This window comes from Calliopsis andreniformis, chromosome 5 (assembly GCF_051401765.1).
Source record: "Calliopsis andreniformis isolate RMS-2024a chromosome 5, iyCalAndr_principal, whole genome shotgun sequence".
Classification (NCBI taxonomy): Eukaryota; Metazoa; Arthropoda; class Insecta; order Hymenoptera; family Andrenidae; genus Calliopsis; species Calliopsis andreniformis.
The window spans coordinates 24,544,838-24,570,987 of NC_135066.1; the positions used below are offsets into that span (position 1 = coordinate 24,544,838).

Below are 26,150 nucleotides of genomic sequence, written 5' to 3' on the forward strand. Positions count from 1 at the left end.
CGACGCCGGAGAACCAGGACATCATAAAAAACAACGATAACATTAGGGATTTAAATAGGAAAAATTGAAGTTTCTTATTCGCAAACGGATTTTCACGCAAGTAACACCAATCGACTCCTTGTGCTCTCCCGATTAAAATGATGTCAAACACGACATGATTCCGATTATTTTTAACAAAGATACATAAAACTTGGTTTGTAGAACGAAAGGTCATGCTCATCGCGTTATCTAAACAGACCCGGACGCAATTCTCGTCCGTGAGTGGTAGTCGATTTTAAGCACGACCAGTCCCGAGCGCTGCTCTCGTCCGTGAGTGGTAGTCGATTCGACGAACGCGGCTCTCGTCGTAGGGCTAACTCCCTATTATTCCCTCATATTTTTGTGTTTAATTATTTAATGGCTGAAATTATTAAGAAAATGAAAGCGTAACACAAAAAGTATATAAGTTCCGTTTTAAATGTTTAGAAATTCTTATTTTTTTATTTTCAATATCTTCTTTCCGACATCGATTAAATATAATATACATAAATTCTGTTAGCCAAATCTTCATTTACTGCCATTTTTAACTCGTAAAGAACTGATAGAAAAGTAACTTTGACGATTCTCGGTAACCGTCGCAGGGTTCCAACCTTTATTATTTAAATATCTTTATTATAAATAATAGGAATTATGTCGTATTTGATATCATTTTTATCGGGAGAGCACAAGGAATCGATTGGTGTTACTTGCGTGAAAATCTATTTGCAAATAAGGAACTTCAATTTTTCCTATTAAATCCCTAATGTTATCCTTGTCTTTTCTGACGTCATTGATTTCGGGCATCGAGCTCGAGCGAGAACCTTTTTTTTTGCTTCTCCGGTCGTGTATCAATTATCTCGGCGACCGAGAGCAAAGGAAGCCGAATCGACTACCAGTCGCGGACGAGAATCGCGACCAGACCCGAGAGCGGCTCTCGTCCGCAACATAACTGTATTCGTTACCACCACAGCGTGGTGATACTGTTTAATTCAAGTGACGTTGGTAACAGTGTTTGATGTGAATATGAATACCGCGAAATTTTTTAGTAAATATAAATGTACTTTTAGTAGATTTGCATAAATAAAAATGCTTATAAACTAGTCAAACTAGACTTAGTATTCGCATGCTGATTGCTAGATTCTTCTAGAATCCGTGTGATTCTATATGTAGTGTGACTTTCATTTGTTATTTGTTTCGTTTGACAGCTAAGGTTAGAATTAGAGATTAACTTGGTATTCTGTTTCTAATTCTGAATTTTGGACAAAGGTAATAATATATTTTATGTTTTTAATCTAATTTGTCAGGTTCGTTTCATAATAATTTCAGAACTTTCCTAGAGTGGCGACAATTTACGTAATTCCATGTGTCATAGTCCAATCGACGTAGTTTGATGTATTTTTTAAGAATTTAAAACCGATCTCACTTGTTTGTAATACTAACTCTCTTGTTTACATCGTTTCATATATCGACCGCTGCTATCGATAAATATATCATGCATCACAGTTCAGTATATAAAATAAATGGCGAACGTGCTAAGAATAATGACAGCTTGAATATTTTGTGAACAAATTTATAAGTTTAATAGCATTTCCGCAAAATAAGTGTTCTATGTCCGTAAAATACACATCGAAACAAGACTAGCAGTGTACGATACACTGAATTTCGTAGAGTGTCGCTATTCTAGAGGAATATACATACCACAATTTCATTTATTTAGGCAGTATTTAGGTTCAGTTGCACCATTAGTTGAAATTTAAAGTAAGAACTTTAGTAAAGCAAGCTTTACCATTAATTGTTAATTAGATTAAAAGCTTTGATAAAATATCTGACATATCAAAAAAGAAGCATCAGGTAACATCAGGTAACGCTAATGCCGGCGGCGGTTAAGATTTCTCATTTAAGATCTCCAGATTAGTTAGCGCAAAATACATGTGTAGATAGTGTTTTGAAAATGTTTTAACGTCAGTTATATGAATATAAAATAAAAAATATAGCGTTCCATTAAAAAATGTACCCTTAACCTTTATACAGTTTTTCAAGGTCATCACATTTGATATAGGTACCATATGAGCTATTCCGAACCCTACAAGTTTTGTCTGAACTATTTTTTTGTACCGCCAATATTTCTCCAGATATTGAAGCGTTCATAGATAAAACACACACACTGTATATGTTTAAATTACCGATTACTTAGTATTTACAGACTATATTATGTTAGTACATTTCATGTTACCTATGAAACGGAAACGTGTTGTATTACCCTTAAAAATTCGACGAATTAAAAATACTAAAGAGCATTGCGTAGTTAGCAACTGAAAAAAATTGAGGGTAATTATATAAATTAGGGGAGCCACCTCCGATTTCAATGACCTTGGAATATATTGTCAAGGTCATCATTCTGAACAACTCTTCCCTATACATATAGTTTTCGAGATATTCGCAAAAATGTTTTCAATATTAAAAACTGTAATCGAAGTTGATCTCTGTCAGGTTCATTAGCGGGGAGGGGTTTGGGGAGGGGCGTAGGCCCTGCCAAGTTTATCCTTTATATCTTCAGTTATTTTATATGTATCTGCCATTACTTGAAAAAAGTATCCAGTCGTTCGGCAAGATCGAATGTTCTTTTAAATACAAATTCTGCCAAATAGTGGTTGAAATGATATTCTCTACGACCATACCTAGGAATATTGCCACGAATGTCTCTCCATACTCTTTCAATAGTCTCGGTATTGACACCTATGATTGGATCAACGACATTTTTGGAATGATTCACTACAAAATGTTGATATACATTTTTATCAATTTGTTTATATGTTTTCCAACAATCACTATGGATTATTGTTCCAGGAGCAATCTTCTTTAAAGTAAGAGGCAGTAATACTTCTGCTCTACGGGACAGAATTGGTACTACAAATATCTTTTTTGTGTCACGGTCTATACCACCGAAAATCCATTCTCCCGTAATAAGTCGTCAACGATTATACTTTCGACGTCTAAATTTAGCTTCATCGATTTCTACAATAATTAATGCACAACGTTACGTTACAACGATTTGTTCGAAACTGATAATAATGAACTCATTTGAAATTTCCTCAAGTTCTTTCGACATCATAAGAAATATCAACAATATAGGTTTCAGCAAGGAAGGTAAACACAAGCTCTCGCTAACGAATCTAACCCAGACCTATTTCGATCACTCTTTTTAATATTAAAAACTTTCTTTGCGAATATCTCGAAAACTAAAAGAGATCTCCTTGTATATGTATAAGGAAAATATACGAAAACGTGCTAGTTGTTTTGGCTGCCGCTCTTCCCCAAACTCCTCCCCACTAATGAACCTAAACCAGACCAACTCCGATCACACTTTTAATATTGAAAACATTTTTGCGAATATCTCGAAAACTAAAAGAGACCGCCGGGTATATGTATAGGGAAAAGTTGTTCAGAATGATGACCCTGACAATATATTCCAAGGTCATTGAAATAGGAGGTGGCTCCCCTAATCTATATATTTACCAAAATTGAGAGACAAGAACATAGGCCGAAAAAAAATGTTACCTCTTTGTCTAGAAATTTGTATATAGTCTTGTTTAACTTTATTAATATAAATGTACTGCATAATAATTCAAAACAAATGATTTCCTTTGCAAAAACTAAGTTACTCGATTATCCGAAAAATTTGATTATCTAAACAGCATGTGCCTCGGTTTGTTCGGATAATCGAGATTCTGTTGTAGCAAACAAAATGTATTTATGAAAAGATCTACCGCATTCTTACCGCCTGGATGAACCTTTGTACAAGTCGGATAGCGACCACAGTTATCGCGTTGGTAAATTGAGCAGGGATCCTCAGCCATTACGCAGACCTCATCTCTCCTACAGCCGATGTCCTTGCATGTCCTTCCATATTCTGTAAACAAAGAGTAACTTCTTAGAAATTGTTTAATAGCAAAAACTCAAGTTGTAATCAGTAATTCGATGTAATTCATTGAAACCTTGCTTTGGCAGAAGAATATACACTGGCGGACATATACTTACGAAAATGTAAATAATTACATTTTCATTGCCTATATTACGTTACACAAACTTTTTACAATTTAGTTCACTTTATTTCATAAATGTTTGAAGTATACAAGATAGACCACCCAATCGTTTCATCTCATAACTCCATTATTTATGCACTTACGAAAGAATACCGAACGATAAAAATAAATGGTTCGAAGACCTCTACATCTGTCCTTAGGTGCTTAGATTTTTTTAAGTTCAACGGTGCGTGTGCTATTCACAATTGCATAATTTTTTTGTAATAGAAATGCATATTTTTTGCTGTACAGATTGATTTCTGTGTTCATTTTACCTAAAATACTATTAGGGTACAATAGTGTTACGCTCCAAACAGATTTGAACAAATTTCAAATATGGAACGATGTGATTCAATAATGCTTTTGCATTGTGAAGTTTTCTTAGTTGAGCTTGTACGCAATAGATTTATCGAACGCACAGAATGTTATTAGATATAAAACTGTAAACCTCATCTCTTCTTCTTTGGAATTGTCGTCGTCAAGGCGGTCCATAGCCTAAATTTTCACCTTTGTATCAGTACTGTGTATCATGATAAAAATCGTTTACGAATTCCATCGGCGAATACGTGGCGCGATAGTGCGTACTGCCGTGAGAGCCATCTCGAGCGGATGAAAAATTGCGTCATTAAAATTATTATAACGTGGCAGTCAGTTAAACAATAATAGCTTCATGTAAATAATTGAAACATGTAATAACCAGTACAATTTCGGAACTGATACAAATACAATTATAAAGTGAACGTGAAATACATATGTATGCAAGGGAGGGACTCTCTTGACAGACGAATGTAACGTAAGTAGCTTGCTTGGTAACGTATAAAGTTGTGGAAAATCTTTACCAAGTTCATGCATGTATTGTGACGAAATGTTGATAGTGTCTCTCGTTCTTAGAATATTGGAAGGAAATGTAATGTTTCGGCTTACCGATTCTGAACTATACTTTCGGTGATGCGTATATAATCAGTATGAAATTGCGAACCGTTCGTATTGAAGAAGAATTATTAAAAATTAATTATGTATTGTATCAACATTCGTGATTTTTCTGAAATGTATGAATATTAATTTTCTCTTGAACGATAAAGCTGTAATTGGCATGAACGTATGAATGAGCACCGCGTGGGAATTTTGGTACCCGGGAGGGAGATGGACACGTAGGTGTACACACTTATTTCTCTTAGATCTGATTTGACTTGACCAATTATGGATTATCGAGCGCCGAAATCTCACCCTCATTAGTTAATGAGAAAGAACAATGCAGCTACGCCTTAATCAGAGCGGTCCGACTTTGGACGCTTCCGGACGCACGAAGCTGTGACACTCTTCGACGAATAATCGCGAGGTGCGTGTCGATCGGTCCGTGAGTTGTATTAAGCAAGAGTTTGTACTAGTAAAAGTGCAAAAGACTTTCATCTTACCTAAAAATCACTTACAATTAGTTATAGCTTGTTAATAATCCATTCATTTATTATTATTACTTTATTCATATTTTTCTCTTTAGTTTTTATTATTCTTTTACTTCCAAGTATTCTCATTTCTAATTAAATGTGTGCATAAGTGCTTCTTTCCCTGAAGCAGGCTTCTGAGACATCCAAAAGAGAGAAAGAGAAAGAGAGAGAGCTTAGTAAGATTACAAAGGAGAGTTTCCGTAAATTTAAATTCAAACATTTCGTATAGACGGAGTGAGTTCTTTTAAATTATTGTCATCTTCCGAATATTCTTCGATTTGGTGTTCTTTATTGGTTGATGTAAATTAATGGCAATAGTAATCTTCAGAAGTAATTATTAACTTTGGATTACCTAACTGAAGATTCTCTTTCTTTCAATTCATACTGCATTCAACCATATTGTCATTGTATTTTGAATTCTTTGTAATACATACTTATTTTCTATCATTGTTCAATCAAGCTCTTTATTTTAATATCGAATACTTGAATTCTGTGGGATTGTTTTTTATTTTATAATTTGCCAACAGATGGCAGTATCGAAGTTGTCTTGTGGCGTTTCTTAATTGGGAGAGCAGTTGCACATGGAACGCGCACACGCTCTCAGAGAGGGTAGAAGGAAAGAAGAAAACGTAATAACCTTTTGCGAAGCTGAACACTTTTATTTGTTACTTCTTGCGACGAGCGTAATAGCGGGAATAATCCCGCTTCACGAGTATCTTAGCGCGTCCGTACCAAAAAGCTTACCAACTACCTAAAACTAAATTATCCTAGTGACTTAGATTTTAACTAACTCTACTTATTACTAGCTAAGCCTACTTACTATTAACTACGCTAGGTAGCGTGGCGATCGCGTTTCGCGTCGCCACAGTCTTTTGTTTTGTACATGTCTCGTGAGCGATGTGAACCATGTGGTGGCTGCAACGTAAAAATACACGTGCTCGTCATGTTATGAGAAACAGTATGAATATTCTAATAAATGTTAAGAGTTGAATTACAATTCATTAATGTTTATTGAAATTCTTCGACAAATTCCAATAAACAACAGAACAGGTGATTCGAAGATTTCAATAAAGGTTCAGTTTCAGGATCAAAGCGTGTGACGTTGCGCATAGCGCCGTCCCCGTTTTGTGAGACTATGCGAAGTTAGTGAAAAGAAGGACCATACGGCCCCTTACGGAACATGTAGGGACGAAGTCGAGCAGGCCGAGTCCCCATGAAAAGCCGCCCAATGGCAGCGACCAATGAGCGCGCGGCATAAGGCGCGGGTTAGAGAAGAGAAGCAGCGTAATACGCAGTTGGTAGGCATGGAACGGCTGGAAAGAAACGACGAACGTAGCGAGTTACTTTTGTTATTGTTAAGTCATTAATAAAAATTACGTTGTAGTAAAAGATTAGTCTTGTGATATTGCCTGCCTATTTGGTTCTCCTCCCTGAATATACGGTAGCTTCGCTACAAACACATGCCGAGAGACGCCTCCTGGGCGAAAATATCGCCGCTAATTTCGGATGCCTCCGTGCCGAGCGCGCACGACGTTTCAGGGCCGTAGAAGAAACCTGGGGGACCCTGAGGCCGTCCCCGTCCCCTGGCCGTGCAGTTTCCGGATTCAGGCGCCATGTCTGCACCGGATGGTACAGGGGCCCTCCAACCTCGGAATTCAGAGACTTGCCGCCTCTGCGGAGGACCAGGGAGCCGACGGAAAATCTGCCCACAGCAAGTTAAGGAATGGTCCCGCGGTGTTGCCCTTCTGTAACGGCTCAAGCGGAGGGCGAGGGTGGAGGCGAGCGCGGAGATCGTTGTTCCTGGGAAAGAGAGAAAGTCCTGGGGAAGTTTCCACGATGCCGAGAAAATGCGGATCGTCGCATACACACCTGAACCATAGTGAGTACACCGAGAGGCTGTCGTGCTTGCGCGGGGAAGGACGTGCCGCGAATCGGGAGGGTCGCATGCGCGCATGCCGAGCGTCGTCACTCATTGCCGATACGACGGAAGTGAACGACTGGGCGTCTCTGAAATCGCGGAATTATGTATTTTGTAGAAGTATCGCTTATTCCAGTGTCACTACGACCGACACGAATTTTTGTAACGGGCGAGTCCGCGTGTGCCGAGATTGTGAGACACGTGTTTGCTTCTAGTACCGACCATCTGTAATCTTCCGTTACCGTGCCGCCTGCACGGTTAATTATTTTGTAAAATAAACATCTGTGGAAGATACTTGTCGTTTCGTTTTGCCTTGCCGTGACGGCGATTATTCCTCTGCGCTTCCGAACCACGACCTCTCCTCATCCGTCGAGCTGGTCGAGTTTTTCCGCCGTACCTGCTCTGCAAGAATCGCGTAGCTTGTCGTTTTCATTATAGTTGGCACGAAAGTGCATGGCGCCCATCTAGACACTCGTCCTCTCTGTCGAGCGACTTGCAAGGCGGATACGGTGAAGTTATCAGGCTATCCTGCCTCGAGCTCGCGGCAACTCGACGCAGGAAAATCTCTCGTTAAACGGCTTACCGAAATAAAACACCTGATAAGCGTCAACGAAATCACACAGAACTTAAATATTCAGGTTACGTCGCCCGCCGTAACAATAGCAAGAAAATTGCTAGTTCACGAGATATTTTTAAAAAATATTTTCATTGAAGAAAATGATCAAACGCTTCTCCATTACATTGTAAATGTGCCAGTTATAGTACTGCCACTGTCAGTGGCGCCTTTTGTCAGTGTTGGCATGCGAGATATTTGCCAGTGTATTTGCGAGCGTTTTCGAACATTTCTCACGATTGCGAGCGAACCTGGTTGTTTTGATGCACATTTGGTGACCAGCTCACACGAAATTTAGTGCATTTTTTTCTTAGTTTTCTTTGCGCTTTCCGATGTTTATTGCTCTTTTACAAGGTTTTGCTAGGATCTGGTTGACCATTCTTCACCAGGCCCGAGCGACCCACTCAACTTTCTCTTTTATTACCTTCTTCCGTCATTTTCAACTTCTTTCTCGAGACTATTTTTCGTCTTCTACACCCTCGACTTTCTTCTCTTTTCTTTCTATCTCTTTTCTTTCCCCTTCTTGTTAGTTTTAAGGGTTTGTGCCTTTGGCAACGACCTGTATCTTTTGGCACGATAGTTTTAATAAAGGGTTTGTAATAATTGAAGAAAATATTCTGTCAACTCCGTCATTATACACATCCTCTCATAAACACTTCTGATAACGATTTTATATTGTTCTCATAACTGCATTTAAATTATCTGTACTTACTGCTGCACAATATTCCAGTGTAAGACGATATCTTGAATTCTCCACAAGGTTCAAATAAATTGTACAATAATTTTTAAGTGACTCTAAAGAAAAAGTCAAGTGGACTCACAAATCGAATGAACTAGTTTCTTTAGATCGGATTCTTCTTTTCCGTACTCGAGTTACGATACATAAGTTGTTATTTGTCACGTTCCGAACAAAATTTTAATTTTTCTTAATTGCTCTGTAATAAAGTGCCTTGACAATACATGTATTGTGGGTTTATCCCTAAATCAAGTGCTGCTGCAGATTAATTGGCTACGAATTAGATGAAATCGAAATTCCTTTTCCCTTGGAATCGTCGTCGTAATATGAATTGCCTTACGAGACGTCAGTCAGTCACGTAAATTTTTGTAAAAATATATAATAGCCTTGCAACGGTCAGAGTAGATGGAGTGTGTACATTAAATTTTTGTATGCGTAGTGTCTCCTGATAACGCCGTGTGGGAATATCCCTCGTCAGAAACGCAACAAAAATTGCCAATACCATATGCAAGCCATAGAGTCGAGTTCAAACGTGGATTGTAGGTGAGCGAGAGCGTAAGAACATGAGACAGAGTTGAAAAGAATGAGATAGGGAAATTAGCACATAGATTCACACACACTACTGCCTTATTTAGAAGATTCAACAGTAAAGCCAGAGCGGACCCACTCTCACTTTCGAAGGCGCGAAGCTATGATACTCTACGACGAAAAGGTGCGTCGCGAGGTGCGTGTCTAGGGTCCACGGAATTATATTAAAGCCAGAGTTTTTCTAGACTTTATGTTAAAGTTAGGAAAGGGACTTGATTTCGTTGTAAAAGAATTTCTGCTAATATCATTAATTTTATTTCCTTTATTTTTGTGTTAATTCTTTGCATCGTACATATTGCATCGTTGCACCGTGTGCTACTTTATCGATCTTGGTAAGTGATGTGGTGAGAGAGAGAGAGAGAGAATCAAATTCCAAATTCGAATTTTATGCAAATTATTATTTGGTGAGTTGAATATTTAGTTCCACATATCTTTGTTAATTTCAATATCAATTTAGAAAGAGCTAAGCTATGGCAGTTTTCTTGGTAATCGTCAAGATTATGGGGACACCCTTGTCAGAGCTACCACACACTAACGCGAAAGTAGGAACCATTTCACTGTAACGTTTCGTGTTAATTGTTACTGCTTATTCTTCTCTTCAAACGAATCTAAGGTATTACGACTAGTCTCCAATATCCTTTAATCTGATCAGATTTCAGTGAAGGGACCTGTGTAGGACGACATTACCGACGAATCCAAATTTTCCTACCCCTTACCCTTTACGTAAGGTACCTTTTATAGTTAACAAAACTTTTGTACTGTCATCCATGCGCCAGGACAAGATTAATACCGCTCGGGCCCATACCTGCACATGGTGCGTAACATATTCAATGATGAAATGCTTACGTACACAAATCAGTTTTTGTTATGACGACAATATCGAAACGGTATTTACGTTTACAACATTACCATGAAGCATTTGGACTTCTTCTTCAATCAAAACATTTTTGGAAAATATTTCGAGAACTAATCATTCTCTTGCCATTAATAACCTAATAATTTTGTTACGTAGAATGAACAGAGAAATCGATTCGTCTAGAAAAAAATCTGCATTTTCATTAAATAAAAATTATGCAATTCTTAATAGCACATACACAGATGCACTTAAACAAAATCTAATGGCCTACAGATGTAGAGCTTTCCAGGGCATTTATCTTCCTTGAGTGCCATTTTTTCGAAGTGCATTAATGCTGGAGTTATGACCTGAAACAATTACACGGTCCGCCCTGTATACTGCTACTCACTTTTATGTCACTTATGTAACTTCGTTATCATGGACAGTAAAAAATATTTTGTCTCAACTCTACGATATTACTGTAGACACATTGCACTTACGAACACTACTAAAGTTCATACGTACAGCATTTGTTTCGAATTTTCTGGTTTCGCAATTAGTTCTCAGTTGTTTGTTCATATGTTTAGACAGTGCATATGCCACAATTAAAACTTTAAGCATGAGTTTGGGTAAAAATATCACTTCAGCGTAATAATGCTAAGTCCAGCTTTTTAGAAAACAAGGATTGACATACCAAGAGACACGGTAACGTTTGGACGCCAAGTACATATAAGTCGTAAAAGTAGCAATTGGGGAAAGTTTCTGGACGTTAAACATTTGGTCAGCGAATGTCTGCCAGAGGCTAACTCGTCGCAGCGACGAGGTATAAGTGCATCAATTGTATTCTAATTCCTTTAACTGTTTCAATGTCTGCGTCCTGCGAACGGGCCTTGCTTTTTATAAATTTTTTTATCAATTTTTATCAATTACTACTTTTACGACGAGCAGTTCCATATTTCATCCGTCCGAATGCATCGAAAGGACTTGAACGGTAAGCGCGACACAACCCTGGCGACCTTCGGCTTCGGCGTACCGTTGAACTTGCAGGCCAATACCTGTGATCATAAACGGCCACATCTGCGAGACACACGTTGCCGTCTCCTACTCTAATCCGATATGCCTTTGCTTTTCCCAATGAATTTGTTTGCGAAGAAGAAACTACCACCTCCACAAAATTAACCACAAAATTCGGTGTATCGTCAGCCGGTACAGACCTCCGAAGAACTGGTGGCGAAAATCCACGAGGCGGTGGCCAACATTTCCACGGAAACTGTGAGAAACGTTCATAACAATATGGTGCGTCGCCTCCGCGCCCTACAAGAGGCCGAAGGAGGCCAATTCGAGCACTTGCTCTAACAATCAATCGGCCCTTTTCAGGGCCACATAGTTTTTAAACGTAGGAACGATCTCGTTCCAGATTAAGATTCTGGTATGTAATTCGGTGTGTTCCGCGGTTGTCGGTCGTTAAGAGGTCAAGTGCTTGTTTGGTGAAGTGATCAGTGTTAGTGACCGCGAAGTGTCATAAATGCAAGGTGGTTCCGTGCGGTGTAGTATACCTGCGATCAGCAGACCTTGTGCTGTACGTTACCGGGCATCATCCCTCAACGACCGGGATCGGTGCAGTGACCCAGTGGAACAAGTGTACAAGTCACAAGTGAATTCTTCTCCGAATGGGTAAGTTTTACCGATAATAATTACTATTATTATTAATTATTATTCGGTGCGCCATAATTAAAAAAATGAAAACTGATGTGTCCGTACTTTTTACCGATTGCAGCAACTAATACGTCCAACTTTCGTTCATTCCTTATGGAATAAGTATTTTTGTACAATTTTCAATGTTTTGATACCCAGTAAAATAATGTACAATCTGTAGGAACTACAGAAACATTGTTTTTTATTATCTTACTATAGCATTACTTTACTAAATCGGCATTTTTATATTCTTCTTCCTCGTTTTTTATTTTTTAAAACTTGGATAATTAATTTAAAAATTTGAAAAAATTCCATAATATGTGTCGGAATAACTGATGTGTCCCTAATTTTTTTCATAATTTTCCATCTAATAGTTTAAGAGAAATTGGGCAATAGAGATCTTGAGTTTCTTGTACAAGATTCGAGCACAGCGAGTAGGAAACACTACGCGTAGATAGCTTGTGCCCTGTCACTGAACGGCTGAGCGCTCGTTATCCGCGCTTTCTGATTGCTCGATGTTTTTCGTTAATAACTCGTTAACAAAACTTCAGAGAACATTTTTGTAAAAGAAAAGGTTGTTTAGAATCACCCCAGGAATCTCCCCTTTTCAGCTCCGCCACCTTATGTGGGACACTCTGTATAATGTGTGTGTTTTATCTATGAACGTTTCAAGATCTGGAGAAATATTGATGATACAAAAAAATAGTTCAGACAAAACTTGTAGAGTACGAAGGGGCATATATGGTGCCTATATCAAATTGACCCTGTGATGACCGTGAAAAGCTGTATGAAGGTTACGGATACATTTTTTAATGGAACGCTATATTTTCTATTCTATATTCATATAGCTGACGTTAAAATATTTTCAAAACATTATTTACACGTGTATTTTGCGCTAACCAATCTGGAGATACTAAATGAGAAATCTTATGCGCCGCCAGCATTAACGTTACCCGATGTACACCGCTGGGAGGTTGTTCGGTCGGACTTTGTACATCATGATGGCTTTAAAAAGAACCATTTGTGCATTTACATTGGTTTGTATGTTTATAAGCAGTCGTACCTAAGTTTTCATTTGCCCTTCAACGTGTTTCTCATAAAATATGATACACTTTTCGATTCTTCTTAAAAATTCTTTTTCCACATTTCTTAACATTTCTGGTGTTATTCTTTCACATGCGCTTGAGTGGAGTTAACATTTCAGGTACACAACACCTTTAGTCCCCGGGATACGACGGCACAAGCTAGTACCTGTATCTAAAGAAGAAATTCATTTATGATATGACGAAAGAATCTTCCAAACTGACGCTGTATTGTAATATAGTGTGTGTATTTTAGATTTTTAGATACACATTTATATCTTTTATTTAAAGAAGTACCATTCTTAGAGCCACCATGGTGTATAAAGTCCAACCGAGCAACCTCCCTGCAGTATACGGCGGGTAAGGCTAATGCCGGCGGCGCATAAGATTTCTCATTTAATATCTCCAGATTGGTTAGTGCAAAATACATATGTAGATAGTGTTTTGAAAATGTTTTAACATCAGCAATATGAATATAAAATAAAAAATATAGGGTGCCATTAAAAAATGTACCCGTGATCTTCATATAGCTTTTCAAGGTCATCACAGGGTTAATTTGATATAGGCACCACACGCGCCTCTTCAAACCCTACAAGTTTTGTCTGAACTATTTTTTCGTATTATTAATATTTCTCTAGATATTGAAACACTCATAAATAAAACACACACACTGTATATTATATAGAAAAATTAATTTTGTTTTAACAATGCTTTTATCCCATCTGTTATTAATAAATAGATGTACTAACTAGTAAAAAACATGGGTTTTGTTAAATATTATGTTTGATGTTTTATATTTCATAAATCTTATATATTTATCTATGAATCGGTGAACAAAGGGGAAAAACATAAAAATGAGTTTGAAAGAAGACAGAAACAAAAACTGCTGTAGACAGAAATTGGAACTGACGACCTTCGGATTTTGAAGCTGACGTCTTACGCCCTCGACTACACCGCTTCATGTTTGACCTTTTGTTCCTTTGATACTTCAACCAATGAGTAAATGTTTAAAACCATTTTTTTATAAAAACGGCTGATGAGAAGTTCCTAATATTTTACATATTTTTAATACTCACCTGTGCCTATAATCTAACTGCGGCTCAGCCCAAATAGCGAGGGCCCAGTTCGTAATTTTACCTTGTAAAATACGATTCACTCAGGGACATATAATGTTTAAAATGCTTGTAAATAATGTTTACAGGATATTTATAAGTTATTATATTTTCCGGCAAAAACAAAAGAAATGGATTTTGGTAACTATTTTCCTGTCTGTAATAACGAACGGTAGCAGATAAATTTCGGTTATAGACTCCCGAAACTCGGATCATGTCAACGGATTCCCAATTCGTGTAAAGTGTAAGTCATAGTCGTGGCCAATTAACGAAATCTGAGTGTTCACTATGAACCGATGATTCGAGTATGTAGTATACCAAAAGGCGTAAAATATTGTTTACAATACAGTAGACATTATACGTCGCTAGATGAATCGTATCATAGCCATAAGTAAGCATAATAAGACGCGAATTTTCAAACCTGATTATTTTAAAAATTAAGCTGAAAACAAAAAGGTTTTATTCTTTATATTTTTCTTATTTTTTCACAAGGAATCACCTTCCGCCCGCTTTTACATATTATTATATTATAGTTTACGATTTTTAATTATGTCATATCATATTGAAAGTATTGGAAAGAAAGAAAAGTTACACGAATTTGGCCTATTAGGTCAGTACACTTTGCTAAGTCTCTTGTATTAGGGTACGCTCACCATTATGCCGGGCCTCATGTTCAGGGTAGATGTTGCCGCGTACCAGAGTAGTGACAAGCCCATGCTTCTTTATGTGACTTTACACAGTTAAACTGGTGCCAAATCTTTAACAATTTTTCCTGACTTCGTTCGTTTGCTATATATGGTTTCTTTCAAACATTTTCTTTACTAAACGATTTGAATACGATTACATAATAAAAAACTTACCACTAATTTTCAATGTTATAAACAATTTTACCACTAAACTTTTGTGCAAATGTCAACCGACCGATCCAGAAGTGCAAATTCACTCTTAAAGCTACGATCGTTAATTTTTTTACACCTTGTACATTAGCCAATAGTTTAGTCAGTACCCAATCTATAAAAGTTGCGACATAAGCATTACTTTAAGAGTCATGTACAAATTGGAAAATTAAACCTAGTATGTACTTGGCGGGCTCTTTTTTAATAACAATATCTTCTCCAGGAGTGAATTAAGGGCAGGAGGGACAAACTTAGGAAGAATATAACCTCGAGCCTCACTTTTCAAGGAACCACATATTTTGTTGGGATTTCAGCTATTCTCAGCCTGTTCGTTGGAATTATAACTTATTTAACTGTTGTGACCGGTTCATATTTCGTTCTGCAACAATACAACTGATATACAAATAATATGAAAAATTTGTCCAAAAATAAGCTATCCTGGATTATGATTTCGATGAACAGGGACCGTTAAAAGTACATTTTAGGTTTAATTTTTCAATATGTGTGTTACTCCTAAAACGATGCTTATTTCGCAAATTTTATGGATAGCACATTAAACTATTCACTAATGTATTTGGTTTTATTTGATTTTGATATTTTGTAAGATCGGAATAACCACCATTTTTGTGAATGTATTTGGCAAATATTTTTACACTAACAATGTTTTTGTTGGGATAATAAACTTTAGAATTTACCGGAAATTTCAGATTCACAATAAATTTCATTTTATCATAACACGTGATTAGCTTGTATAAAAAAATATTGTATAAAATCAGCATAAATAAAAGAAAATTGTTTCATTTTTACTTACTGGTGAAAGAAGTTACATCTGGTATGAAAAAGATCAGTAAAATTACCCCAAGTAAGGGAGCCAATGTAGAACTGGGAAACATATCTGAAAAACAAAAGAAAGTTTTATCTTTATTTCTGTAATTCAATATTATATGGATATACATAATTTTCTGGTTTAATACCACTTATTTTTAGATATCATTTATCTTGTTTCTTAGCTTTTTAAAATCATTTTCAATTCTTAAGAATATAATATAAAAAGTTAAGAGATGAAATATTGTTATCTAATTGACAAATAATTCTCTGCACTATTTTACTCTTCAATCATACATAAGATATTGCAGATCATAAAATCCAAGCTATTATGCTGTAAAATAGTTCATTATCAATTATTAGTTATTAGTTCAATTTCTCAATAAATATAACGCAATAGGCATCTACTTTATTCTATGCATAGTGAAAATAAGCTTGCACTTTCGGGTCATCAAAACGTTTGATAATTACGTAGTGATAAAAGCATATAATAACATATTTATTGAGGAATAAACCTTATTATTATCATGATCCATGAACTACAATTGTAATCACATCGTAAATTCGCTTAAACATTATAAACTAAATAGAAATAAAAGTTGTACAACCATTATCCCTAGTTTTAGTTTGAGAATCTTGCAAACATTTTAAAAATATATTAAAGATTTTTTTAACACAATTGTAATCATATCGAAAGTAATGACAAGTTATTTGATAATGAAGTCGGTGGTACAGCTTTTAATGAAACTTATTGTTAGTTTTATAATTATATGGTTTCAAAATCAAATACACTTTCTATCTATTACCAATGTTAAAATAGAAGAAAAGAAAGTAGAAGTTAAAGTACTGCAAAACTGACAGAAATATTTGCTACTAAGCAAATAAAAAAAATATATATAACCTCGATTATCCGAACCTACTGAAGAACACACTGTTCGGACAATCAAATTTTCCAAATAATCGAATGACTCAGTTTTCGCAAGAAAGTAGATCATTTATTTTGAACTATTGTACACTACATTCATTTTAATAAAACTAAACAGAATTAAATACAAACAAAAGTACAAACTTTTAAACAAAAAGGTAGCAATTTTTTCGGTCTATGTTCTTGTTTCGCAATCTTTCTCAATTGCTAACTATGCAACACTGTTTATTTCCAATTCGTCGGATTTTTAAGGGTAGTACAACACGTTTCCGTTTCACCGAGGTAGATCGAAAACTAACAGAATGTAGTCTATAAATACTAAGTAGTCGGTAATTTAAAAATGTATGTACGATAAAGAGTTGTCACCTACGTAGATAACATAGAAAACAAGAGAAAGCGTTGTCATATATATATACATTGGATACTTTCCTCTACTTTACTTATTTAATAATATATTCCATTGATTGATGTTCTGATAACCAACTTTTACACTGAGGCAACATAAATACGAAGAAACCTGAAGAAACAATCAACAGCACGAAACAACTTTTTCAAGCTACATGGAAGAGCCACCGAAAATTCCACATTTTTGTTTCAATAAAAACATAGCTTAAGAAAAACATGAAGCGCCCGGTAGCAAATGACAACCAAAACAAATATGTATTATATAATCTATATACTTTGTCGCGTGATTCAGAAAGCATTGTCCATGTCCCCTTAAGGGCTTAGGGTAGTCATGTGACTTTACGAGATTTCTTGGTCGGTATCTGCCGTCACAGTTTTCTTTACAGAAATAAAATTATCCACAGACATGTGGCTGCGTAATGAATGCGAGATGGAGCCACACTATGATTCCCCCTCCACTATACACACTACTATACGAGCCGTATGTACGTGAATTCGGCCCTTCGGATCACTTCGGATAGCTTCGGAAAGACGAGAGAGAAGGCAAATGTCATATCTTACTCTCGTGTTTCTAAAACACCAAAACGCTATTACGGTTTGGTGCAAGTCACCCGTAAGCGGCATTGAGCGGCACGAGTCACTCCCGAAATATTTCGAGTGTAAACTCTGATTGGATCTGCAAAAGTAAATCAGTATAATAAAAATTACTTTTCGAATTTATATAACTTGAATGTAAAAGATGATATACTTACAAGTTTTACACATTCTACGTTCTTGATACCAGCCTTTAAAAACAATTAAAACAAGTTCATGTTGATTTCCTATTAATTTACTTACAAACAATAAGAGTAAAAGGATTTTACTTATCTCTTTGTATATGTAGCGAATTATTTCCAATTCGTTCTTCCTTCCGGTTTGGTTTGGTTAGGTCAGGGTTAGCTCTGGGTATATACAAAATAAGAGGAGCCGTTGCTAAAAATACATTAATTTAATATATTTATAATCATCAGAATCACGGTTGCCGCTGTGACCCCGACCGCGGCTTCTCCCGTACTTCCATTTACGAACTTTCTTTTTAAAATCCCAGAACTGTAATATGAAAAATAGACACATGTTATTCACGAAGTTTACTTCATTCTTGAACAAAAAATGAGTAGATAAATTACTTAGCGCTTTAGCATAAAGATCGCCTATGGTCTACGTACCTTTTGTCCGACGCCGACGCCGGAGTCGGTGCAAACTTTAGAGGAGACATGTCAGGAAAAACACGCGAAGAATCAGAAAATGTCCCGTAGACGGTTCTGGGGTAAGTGCCGTGGGGTTCATCACAGTCCTCTTACCAAAAGGCATAGCCTTCCCCACTCCGTGGCCAGATCCTTTAGGAACAATATTCCCATTCTTTAGCAATACGGTGTCGGACCGCTTGCCTTTTCCCAAACACTCGCTCTTCTTCTAAACAGTCACACAATACCCGATAGCTGGGAGGCCCAACGTAGCCATCAGCCATCGGTCGCCGGCGGGACTGTTTAGTCTCATGCACCCTCAATCAGCCCTTCGTAAACTAAGACCCTATCATAAATCCCTCAACGACACGTCTTCGTTTGGCTAACCGTCCCAAACTCTCTCTTAAAATACGTTGACGCTAACAGACATGACGACAAAAACTACGTAGATCATAGACGATCCTATGCTAAAGCCCTAAGTAATTTATCTATTCATTTTTTGTTCAAGAACGAAGTAAATTTCGTGAATAACATGTGTCTATTTTTCATATTACAGTTCTGGGATTTTAAAAAGAAAGTTCGTAAATGGAAGTACGGGAGAAGCCGTGGTCGGAGTCACGGCGACAACCGTGCTCCATGACGGGGGGAAAGAGGGAAGAACGGGGGCAAAAATTTAATTATTAATTATTATAACTAGTTAGAAAAGAAATATATTAAATTAATGTATTTTTAGCAACGTCTCCTTTTATTTTGTATATACCCAAACCTAACCCAGACCAAACCCGAAGGAAAAACGCATTGGAAATAATTCGCCACATATACAAAGAGATAACTAAAATCCTTTTACTTTTATTGTTTGTAAGTAAATTAATAGGAAATCAACATGAACTTGTTTTAATTGTTTTTAAAGGCTGGTATCAAGAACGTAGAATGTGTAAAACTTGTAAGTATATCATCTTTTACATTCAAGTTATATAAATTTGAAAAGTAATTTTTATTAAACTGATTTACTTTTGCAGATCAAATCAGAGTTTACACTCGAAATATTTCGTGAGTGACTCGTGCCGCTGAATGTCGCTTGCAGGTGACTTGGACCAAACCATAATAGCATTTTAGAAACACGAGAGTAGTATTTGACATTTGCCTTCTCTTTCGTCTTTCTGAAGCTATCTGAAGTGATCCGAAGAGCCGAATTCACGTACATACGGTTCGTGCAGTAGTGTATATAATGGAGGGGGAATCACAGTGTGGCTCCATCTCGCATTCATTAGGCAGCCACATGTCTGTGGATAATTTTATTTCTGTAAACAAAACTGTAACGGCAGATACCGACCAAGAAACCTCGTAAAGTCACGTGACTACCCTAGGCCCCTAAAATCGAAACACTGTTCAGGTGTTTCAAGGATTATACTACTTCAGTATGGACAAAATGTTTTTCTAAATCAGTGTTTGTTGTAAACGTTTTTTTGGAACATCCAACAACCAAAAGTGACAATAAATTCCTTATTGCTGCTTCAATGGACACGCAGCTTGAAATTTTTAAAAACCTGTTAGATTAGTGTCATTGTATATTACGTAAATGAATAACACCATACATATTTAATAATAACTTGTACATGTGAAAAGTAACATTTACGTAACATTGAAAAAGAAATTCTATTCGTAAAACAAATACCGCAATTGCATTTTTTATTATTTAACTTTAATTGTGAAAAAATATGAAACATTTGATTCATCAGCAAAATCATTCTCGAATATATTTAAAATCATTTCACAGTAATTCACAAATTCTTTGCTTTGGTGCAAAGTAGACATCATTTTTCGATGCATTAAGTGGACATATCTGTTTGAAAGTTTCAAAAAATTAATCCTTTCCTTACATATTTACATGGACTGACATTCTAAGAATATTTTAAACAAAGTCCCACAAAAAAATTCAAAGAATTGGCAAAATTATAAAACCTTGAAGGGAACAATGCAGATAGTCTAACAGTTTGTACAGGGAATATTAAACACTTTAAACGCATTTTTATTGAAACTACGTATTTCAGTATGGTGACCCTGATACTTGAGCTACACTCGACTAGTCGACTTTGAGTTTTGCATACAGATATAACAGAAGATTCCGTATCACTATTAATATGTTTGATACAACACTGTTTTATTTTTCATTTTACACTTACTTTCATTTTATGGACCACGGTGCAAAGAAAGGCATATCAGAAAAACATGTATAACTTCTGAAAATATATTTTCTTGACTCGAACCTTTTTTGAAGTAGTTTAAGGGCGTACGGTAGTCACATGACTTTTCGAGATTGCCAGGTCGGTATCTGCTATTACAGTTTTCGTTACAGGAATAGTATTATCCACAGACACGTGGCTGCCTGATGAACGCAAGATGGAGCCATTCTATGATTTCGAATTCGGTACACAGCTTAGAAAATTTCCCCCTCTACTGCACACACTACTATACGAGCCATGTGTACGTGAACTCGACGCTTCGCGACCGACTTCCGGCATTTGCAGAAAGTAGAAAGAGTGCGAAACGCCATATTCAACTGTTCAAATCCCTGCAAGCGGCACGAGCGCGATGTTTCCGATTGCTGAGATACATTTTCAGTGATTAAATATAGCACTGCATCGTGTGAATGTACTGGTATTTATCAAACGACATATGTTATTTATAGGTGTATAACTTTTACACGTGTCACATTCTAAATACCACTACATTCATATTATTCATTGTTTGCCCACATCGATGCCTTTCTCAAGATAGACCCTTCTTCCAAATATCGTTTTTATATTAATATGAACATCACGCATATGTGTGTGTGTACATACGTATACGCATACATATACAGTAATGTATACATATCCTCTATACATATACCATATATTATCAATTATCTCGGTTTCCTTTGATCTCGGACGCCAAGATAATTGGTACATGACCGAAGAAGCAAAAAAAAGGGTCTCACACGATTGTCGATGCTCAAGCTCGATGCCTGAAATCAATGACGTAACAAAAGACAAGTATAGCATTAGGAATTAAGAATAGGAAAAATTGAAGTTTCTTATTTTCAAACGGATTTTCACGTAAGTAACACCAATCGATTCCTGATACGAAAAGACTGCTGTAGGAACGGCAGTCCTAAATTCTACACAATAGTTATAGGAAATATATATATATTAGGAAATATATATAAATATATATAAATATATATGCATGTATGTATGTATGTAATGTATGTATATTTTGAGTTAGGTCTGAATTAGGATCGATAGATTTTAAATACAGTAATAATACGATCGAGGGTCGTTTCGTCCACACGAACAAGAGCCGCGATCACATCCGAGCTCAGTGTCCGCATCATCACTGTAGTGGATTGGAGTATTTTTCGTAGAATTCTGCATGTCTCGGCGACCGAGAGAAAAGGAATCCGAATCGTCTATCATCGATCGTCGATCCTGCACTCGGATCTGGCCACGACTATCGAATCGACTACTCAATAGACTATCTGTAACATTACTGTATACTGGGATGAACGTGACCTTTCTTTCTACAAATCAAGTTTTATGTATGTTATAATCGGAATCATGTCGTGTTTGATATCGTTTCCATTGGGAGAGTACAAGGAATTGACTGGTATTACTTGCGTGAAAATCCGTTTGCGAATAAGAAACTTAAATTTTTCCTATTTAAATCCCTAATACTATCCTTGTTTTTTTATGGCCTCCTTGTTCTCAGGCGTCGAGCTCGTCGCGATGGTTCCAAGAATTGGTTTCTCGGAGGCACATGTCATACGAGGTAGTGGGGATAGACCGCGGCTCTCATCCCTGTAGAATGTAGATGAAACGGCTCTCATCATGGAGACGAAACGGGTCTCGTCCGCAACATTACTGTATCTACACATATACAGGGGAAAATTTATTGGCTATAACAAATTTTCTTTTAAATTATTATTCTCAAATATATGATAGTCAGGTTCACAGGAAAACCATTTCCAGAATTTGGGCCTACCATTCCTGCAGCAGAGCCTCCCGTATCGGTTTCAAGGGATAATGTATGGCACGTGACACTTGACGTACAGGCGAGACTTCCTGCGGTGCTCTCTACTCGAACAGGTTTTCCTGTGCTGAAAAGCACTAAACTTTCGTATGCAATATATCGAAAACCATTTGAAAAAATATACATAATTTCTATGTCGTTGAATTTATCTTGAAACGCACTACAAAGTGACCTGAAAAAAAGTATATAGTTCTATGTAAAAAACTGAACCTATCATATCTTTGAAGATAATAATCTAAAAGATAATTATAGCCAATAAATTTTCCCCCTTATACCATGCAAATTTCATGTAAACAGTTTTTTTTATATCTTAAACAGTTTAGGAAATAATGTACTGTACAGTGTTACGCGGGACACCCTGTATGTATATATATGTATACATAGGTGGTAACGCGCTAGGCTACGAGCGAGCGATGCGATGCGCGACGTATGCCGAACATGACCGATTATTACTCGAAATCGCGACAGCTAATCGACGATATTGAGATATTTCAATTCTCTATGCATGGCTGGTGGTGTATCCCAACGCACACGACTGTTTTGAATATACATGTGATCTACTGCATTTGTTTCTTCAGTATAGATAATCTAACTGCGACATCACACGTAGAGGATCTCACAATCTCACCTCGTAACGGTTATGAAATGAACGTCAAAATGCACAGATCCTATACCTATCATCAAAACGGCGGTCCGCTCGTCCCGTTACGGTTATCACGTCTGGTGAATGGTGATAATTTCCAAAAGAACGAACATATTGTTACGCGATCTCGATGGACGTTGATTCCAATCACAGAGTGGCAGGCACATATAGTACAAGACTGAATAGGTGCTATAAAATTAGGAACTAAAACCTTTGAGTAGTGAGAGAGTGAATCCTAACCTAGCTTTCGGCGGGGCTTTGCCACGTATAGTGGTGACGCCAATTAGGCTCATAAATATTAAAATAGCGGAACAAGGGGCGAGTAATGCAAATGTGATATCAATGGCAACAAACGTTGCCGAAAATATAAATGATTATTCTACGGTGGTAGCAAAACAAACGAAGAGGAAATGGAACGTTGAAACTGAGGAGGAAGCTACAAATTCAAAGAAGATGAATGTAGCAAGTTTGCAACAGCAAACAGGTACAGTAATGTTACGGACGAGAGCCGCGCTCGGGTCTGGTCGTGGCTTAGAATCGACTACCACTCACGCACGAGAGCTGCGCTCGGGTCTGTTTACATAACGCGATGAGCATGACCTGGATAATGAAGCTGATATGGACCATACGGACATAGAAGAGTCGAGGAAGGAAAAAGATAACCGTAAGAAGACGATTGTAAATAGTACGCGAGAAAATAATAGCAGAAGGAAACTTCCACCTTTAGTCATGCATGGAACAGTCCAAAATCACAAGGCGTTCATACAGCTTATTAAAAATACAGTAAAGAAGCAATTCCACATAAAATATCACAAGGATACAGTGGATATGTACCCACAAGACCCTCAAGATTACAAATCCTTGAAGGAAATCTGGAATAAGGAGGAGGTAAAATTTTATACGTATTCAAGAAAGGAGCACAAGAAGAGAGTTTATGTGTTCACAGGACTATACAACGAAACAGACGAGGAAGAACTAAAACGCGAACATCAAGAAAAAGGAATTGAAGCGGAAAAGATTATTAAAATAAAAGGTACAACAAGGTCCTTATTTATGGTTACAGTACCAGTAACGATAAACTTGAAACACTTACACGCAAAAGTAAGAAACCTATGTTATGTCAAAGTTGGATGGGAAAACTATATCGTGAAAAGGAAACTCACACAATGTCATAGGTGTCAAGAGTGGGGGCACTCGGCAACTAACTACTACGCAGACCCAGCGTGCGTCAAATGTGCAGGAAGGAAAGCATCTGACAAGAGAGTGCAGCTAAGTGCGACAATTGTGAAGGTGAACATACAGCTAATGCAATAATATGTAATGCGTATAAGAATAGAATTGAATGGGTGGAAAGAAATAGTGTTGCTAAACAACAAGCTAAAACTTGGCAGAAAGGTCCAAACCCTATAACTGATATCAACAGTAAGGTACATTTCCCAAAACTGAAGATTACACATCTGGTAGAAAGTCCAACATATCCAGTGAGAGAACGCGTAATGGAGACAAATCAGCAGGATGGTACACGATATGGAATACATCAAGAGGAGAAAGCAGGGCAGAAGACGTGTCGCAACTGGTAGAGTTGTCAGATGAAATCAGAAAATTAAACAAATATATTAATATACCTAAAATGCTTAAAGCTGTCAGGGAACTGAACGAAAAAATGAATAAGTGCACTACAGGTACACAAAAATTTGAACAATTTGTTATTTTGTCAACAAATTGAATGAGCTTGGAACTGTCATGTAGCTAACAAAAATGGTCAAATTTTACATAAGTTTGTTCAGGAAGAGAACTGTATGATACTATATCCAAATGAACCAACTCATTACCCAATGAATAACATGAGACCAACAACAATAGATACAGCAGTTAATAAGGGTATCCATAACGTATCTCAACTTGTAAGAAATGCTCTAAACTCGGATCATAGGCCAATTGTACTTACATTAGGTAACATACTAATTAAATATACCCAAGAAAGAAGTGTTAGCATATAAAGATACAGATTGGAAGAAATTCAGAAAGGTTTTGGATGGAAACATAAAAATTAATAATAAAATCTCAGAAAAGAAAGAGCTAGAAACGGCATTAACTGAATTTACTAATAATATTAAAGACACTATCAATAAAGTTATTCAGAAAAAAGAGATAAATAGGGTTAAGGAAGAATTACCAGGGGATATTATAGATGTAATAAAGGATAGAAACAGAATTAGACGAAAGTGGCAAAAGACTAGACAGGATCAGTGTAAGCAGGAGTTTACTTATTAACCCGGTTAATTAAAAAACGAATATATGAATTCAGGAATAAGAAGTGGGAAAATAAATTGAGTGAGCTAAACCCTAGGGATAACTCTTTATGGAAGATGACAAAAGCACTTAAAAAGAGATACAATCCTATTCCATCATTAGGCATAGGCACTGCGACAGCATACACAGACAAAGAAAAAGTGAATATGTTAGCAGATCAGTTTGAAAAGGCACATGAGATAGATTTATTGAACAATACCTGCGACCAAGAAAATGTAATTGAAACAGTAAACGATTATATGCGGGAAAACGATAAGGAATCACAGGAATGGACAAATCATATTACATCCCCAAAAAAGATAGCAGAGATAATAAGACAACTACCTTCGTTAAAGGCACCAGGGTCAGATTCAGTACAAAATATTGTCTTAAAAAACCTCAGTAGGAAAGCTTTAGTTCACTTAACAAACATAATGAACGCAATACTTAAGTTATCCCATTTCCCTCAAAACTGGAAAACTGCAAATGTTATCCCTATCTATAAATCAGGTAAACCAGAAAATAATCCTCCTAGCTACAGGCCAATTGATTTACTCTCAACATTAGCTAAGGTTACAGAAAAAGTTATTTTAAAAAGAATCAGAACGCATGAAATTAGTAATAAATTTATAATGGATGAACAATTTGGTTTTAGAGGAAGGCATAATACAGTGAAACAACAAGAATAACAAATGATATAATAGGTGGTTATAACGATGGTAAAGTCACAGTAATGCTTCTATTAG

General features: G+C 36.6%; 1 protein-coding gene across 1 annotated transcript in view; it reads right to left on the minus strand.

Annotated features, from left to right (window-relative positions):
- Window positions 1–26,150, minus strand: part of LOC143179687 (uncharacterized) — an 86,812-nt gene that overhangs the window by 59,039 nt on the left and 1,623 nt on the right. Inside the window, exons 5-6 of the mRNA XM_076379000.1 lie at window positions 15,832–15,915; window positions 3,797–3,928 (exon numbers count right to left, since the gene is read on the minus strand). Coding sequence (XP_076235115.1) covers window positions 3,797–3,928; window positions 15,832–15,915 — 216 coding nt within the window. The remainder of the gene's footprint in view (window positions 1–3,796; window positions 3,929–15,831; window positions 15,916–26,150) is intronic.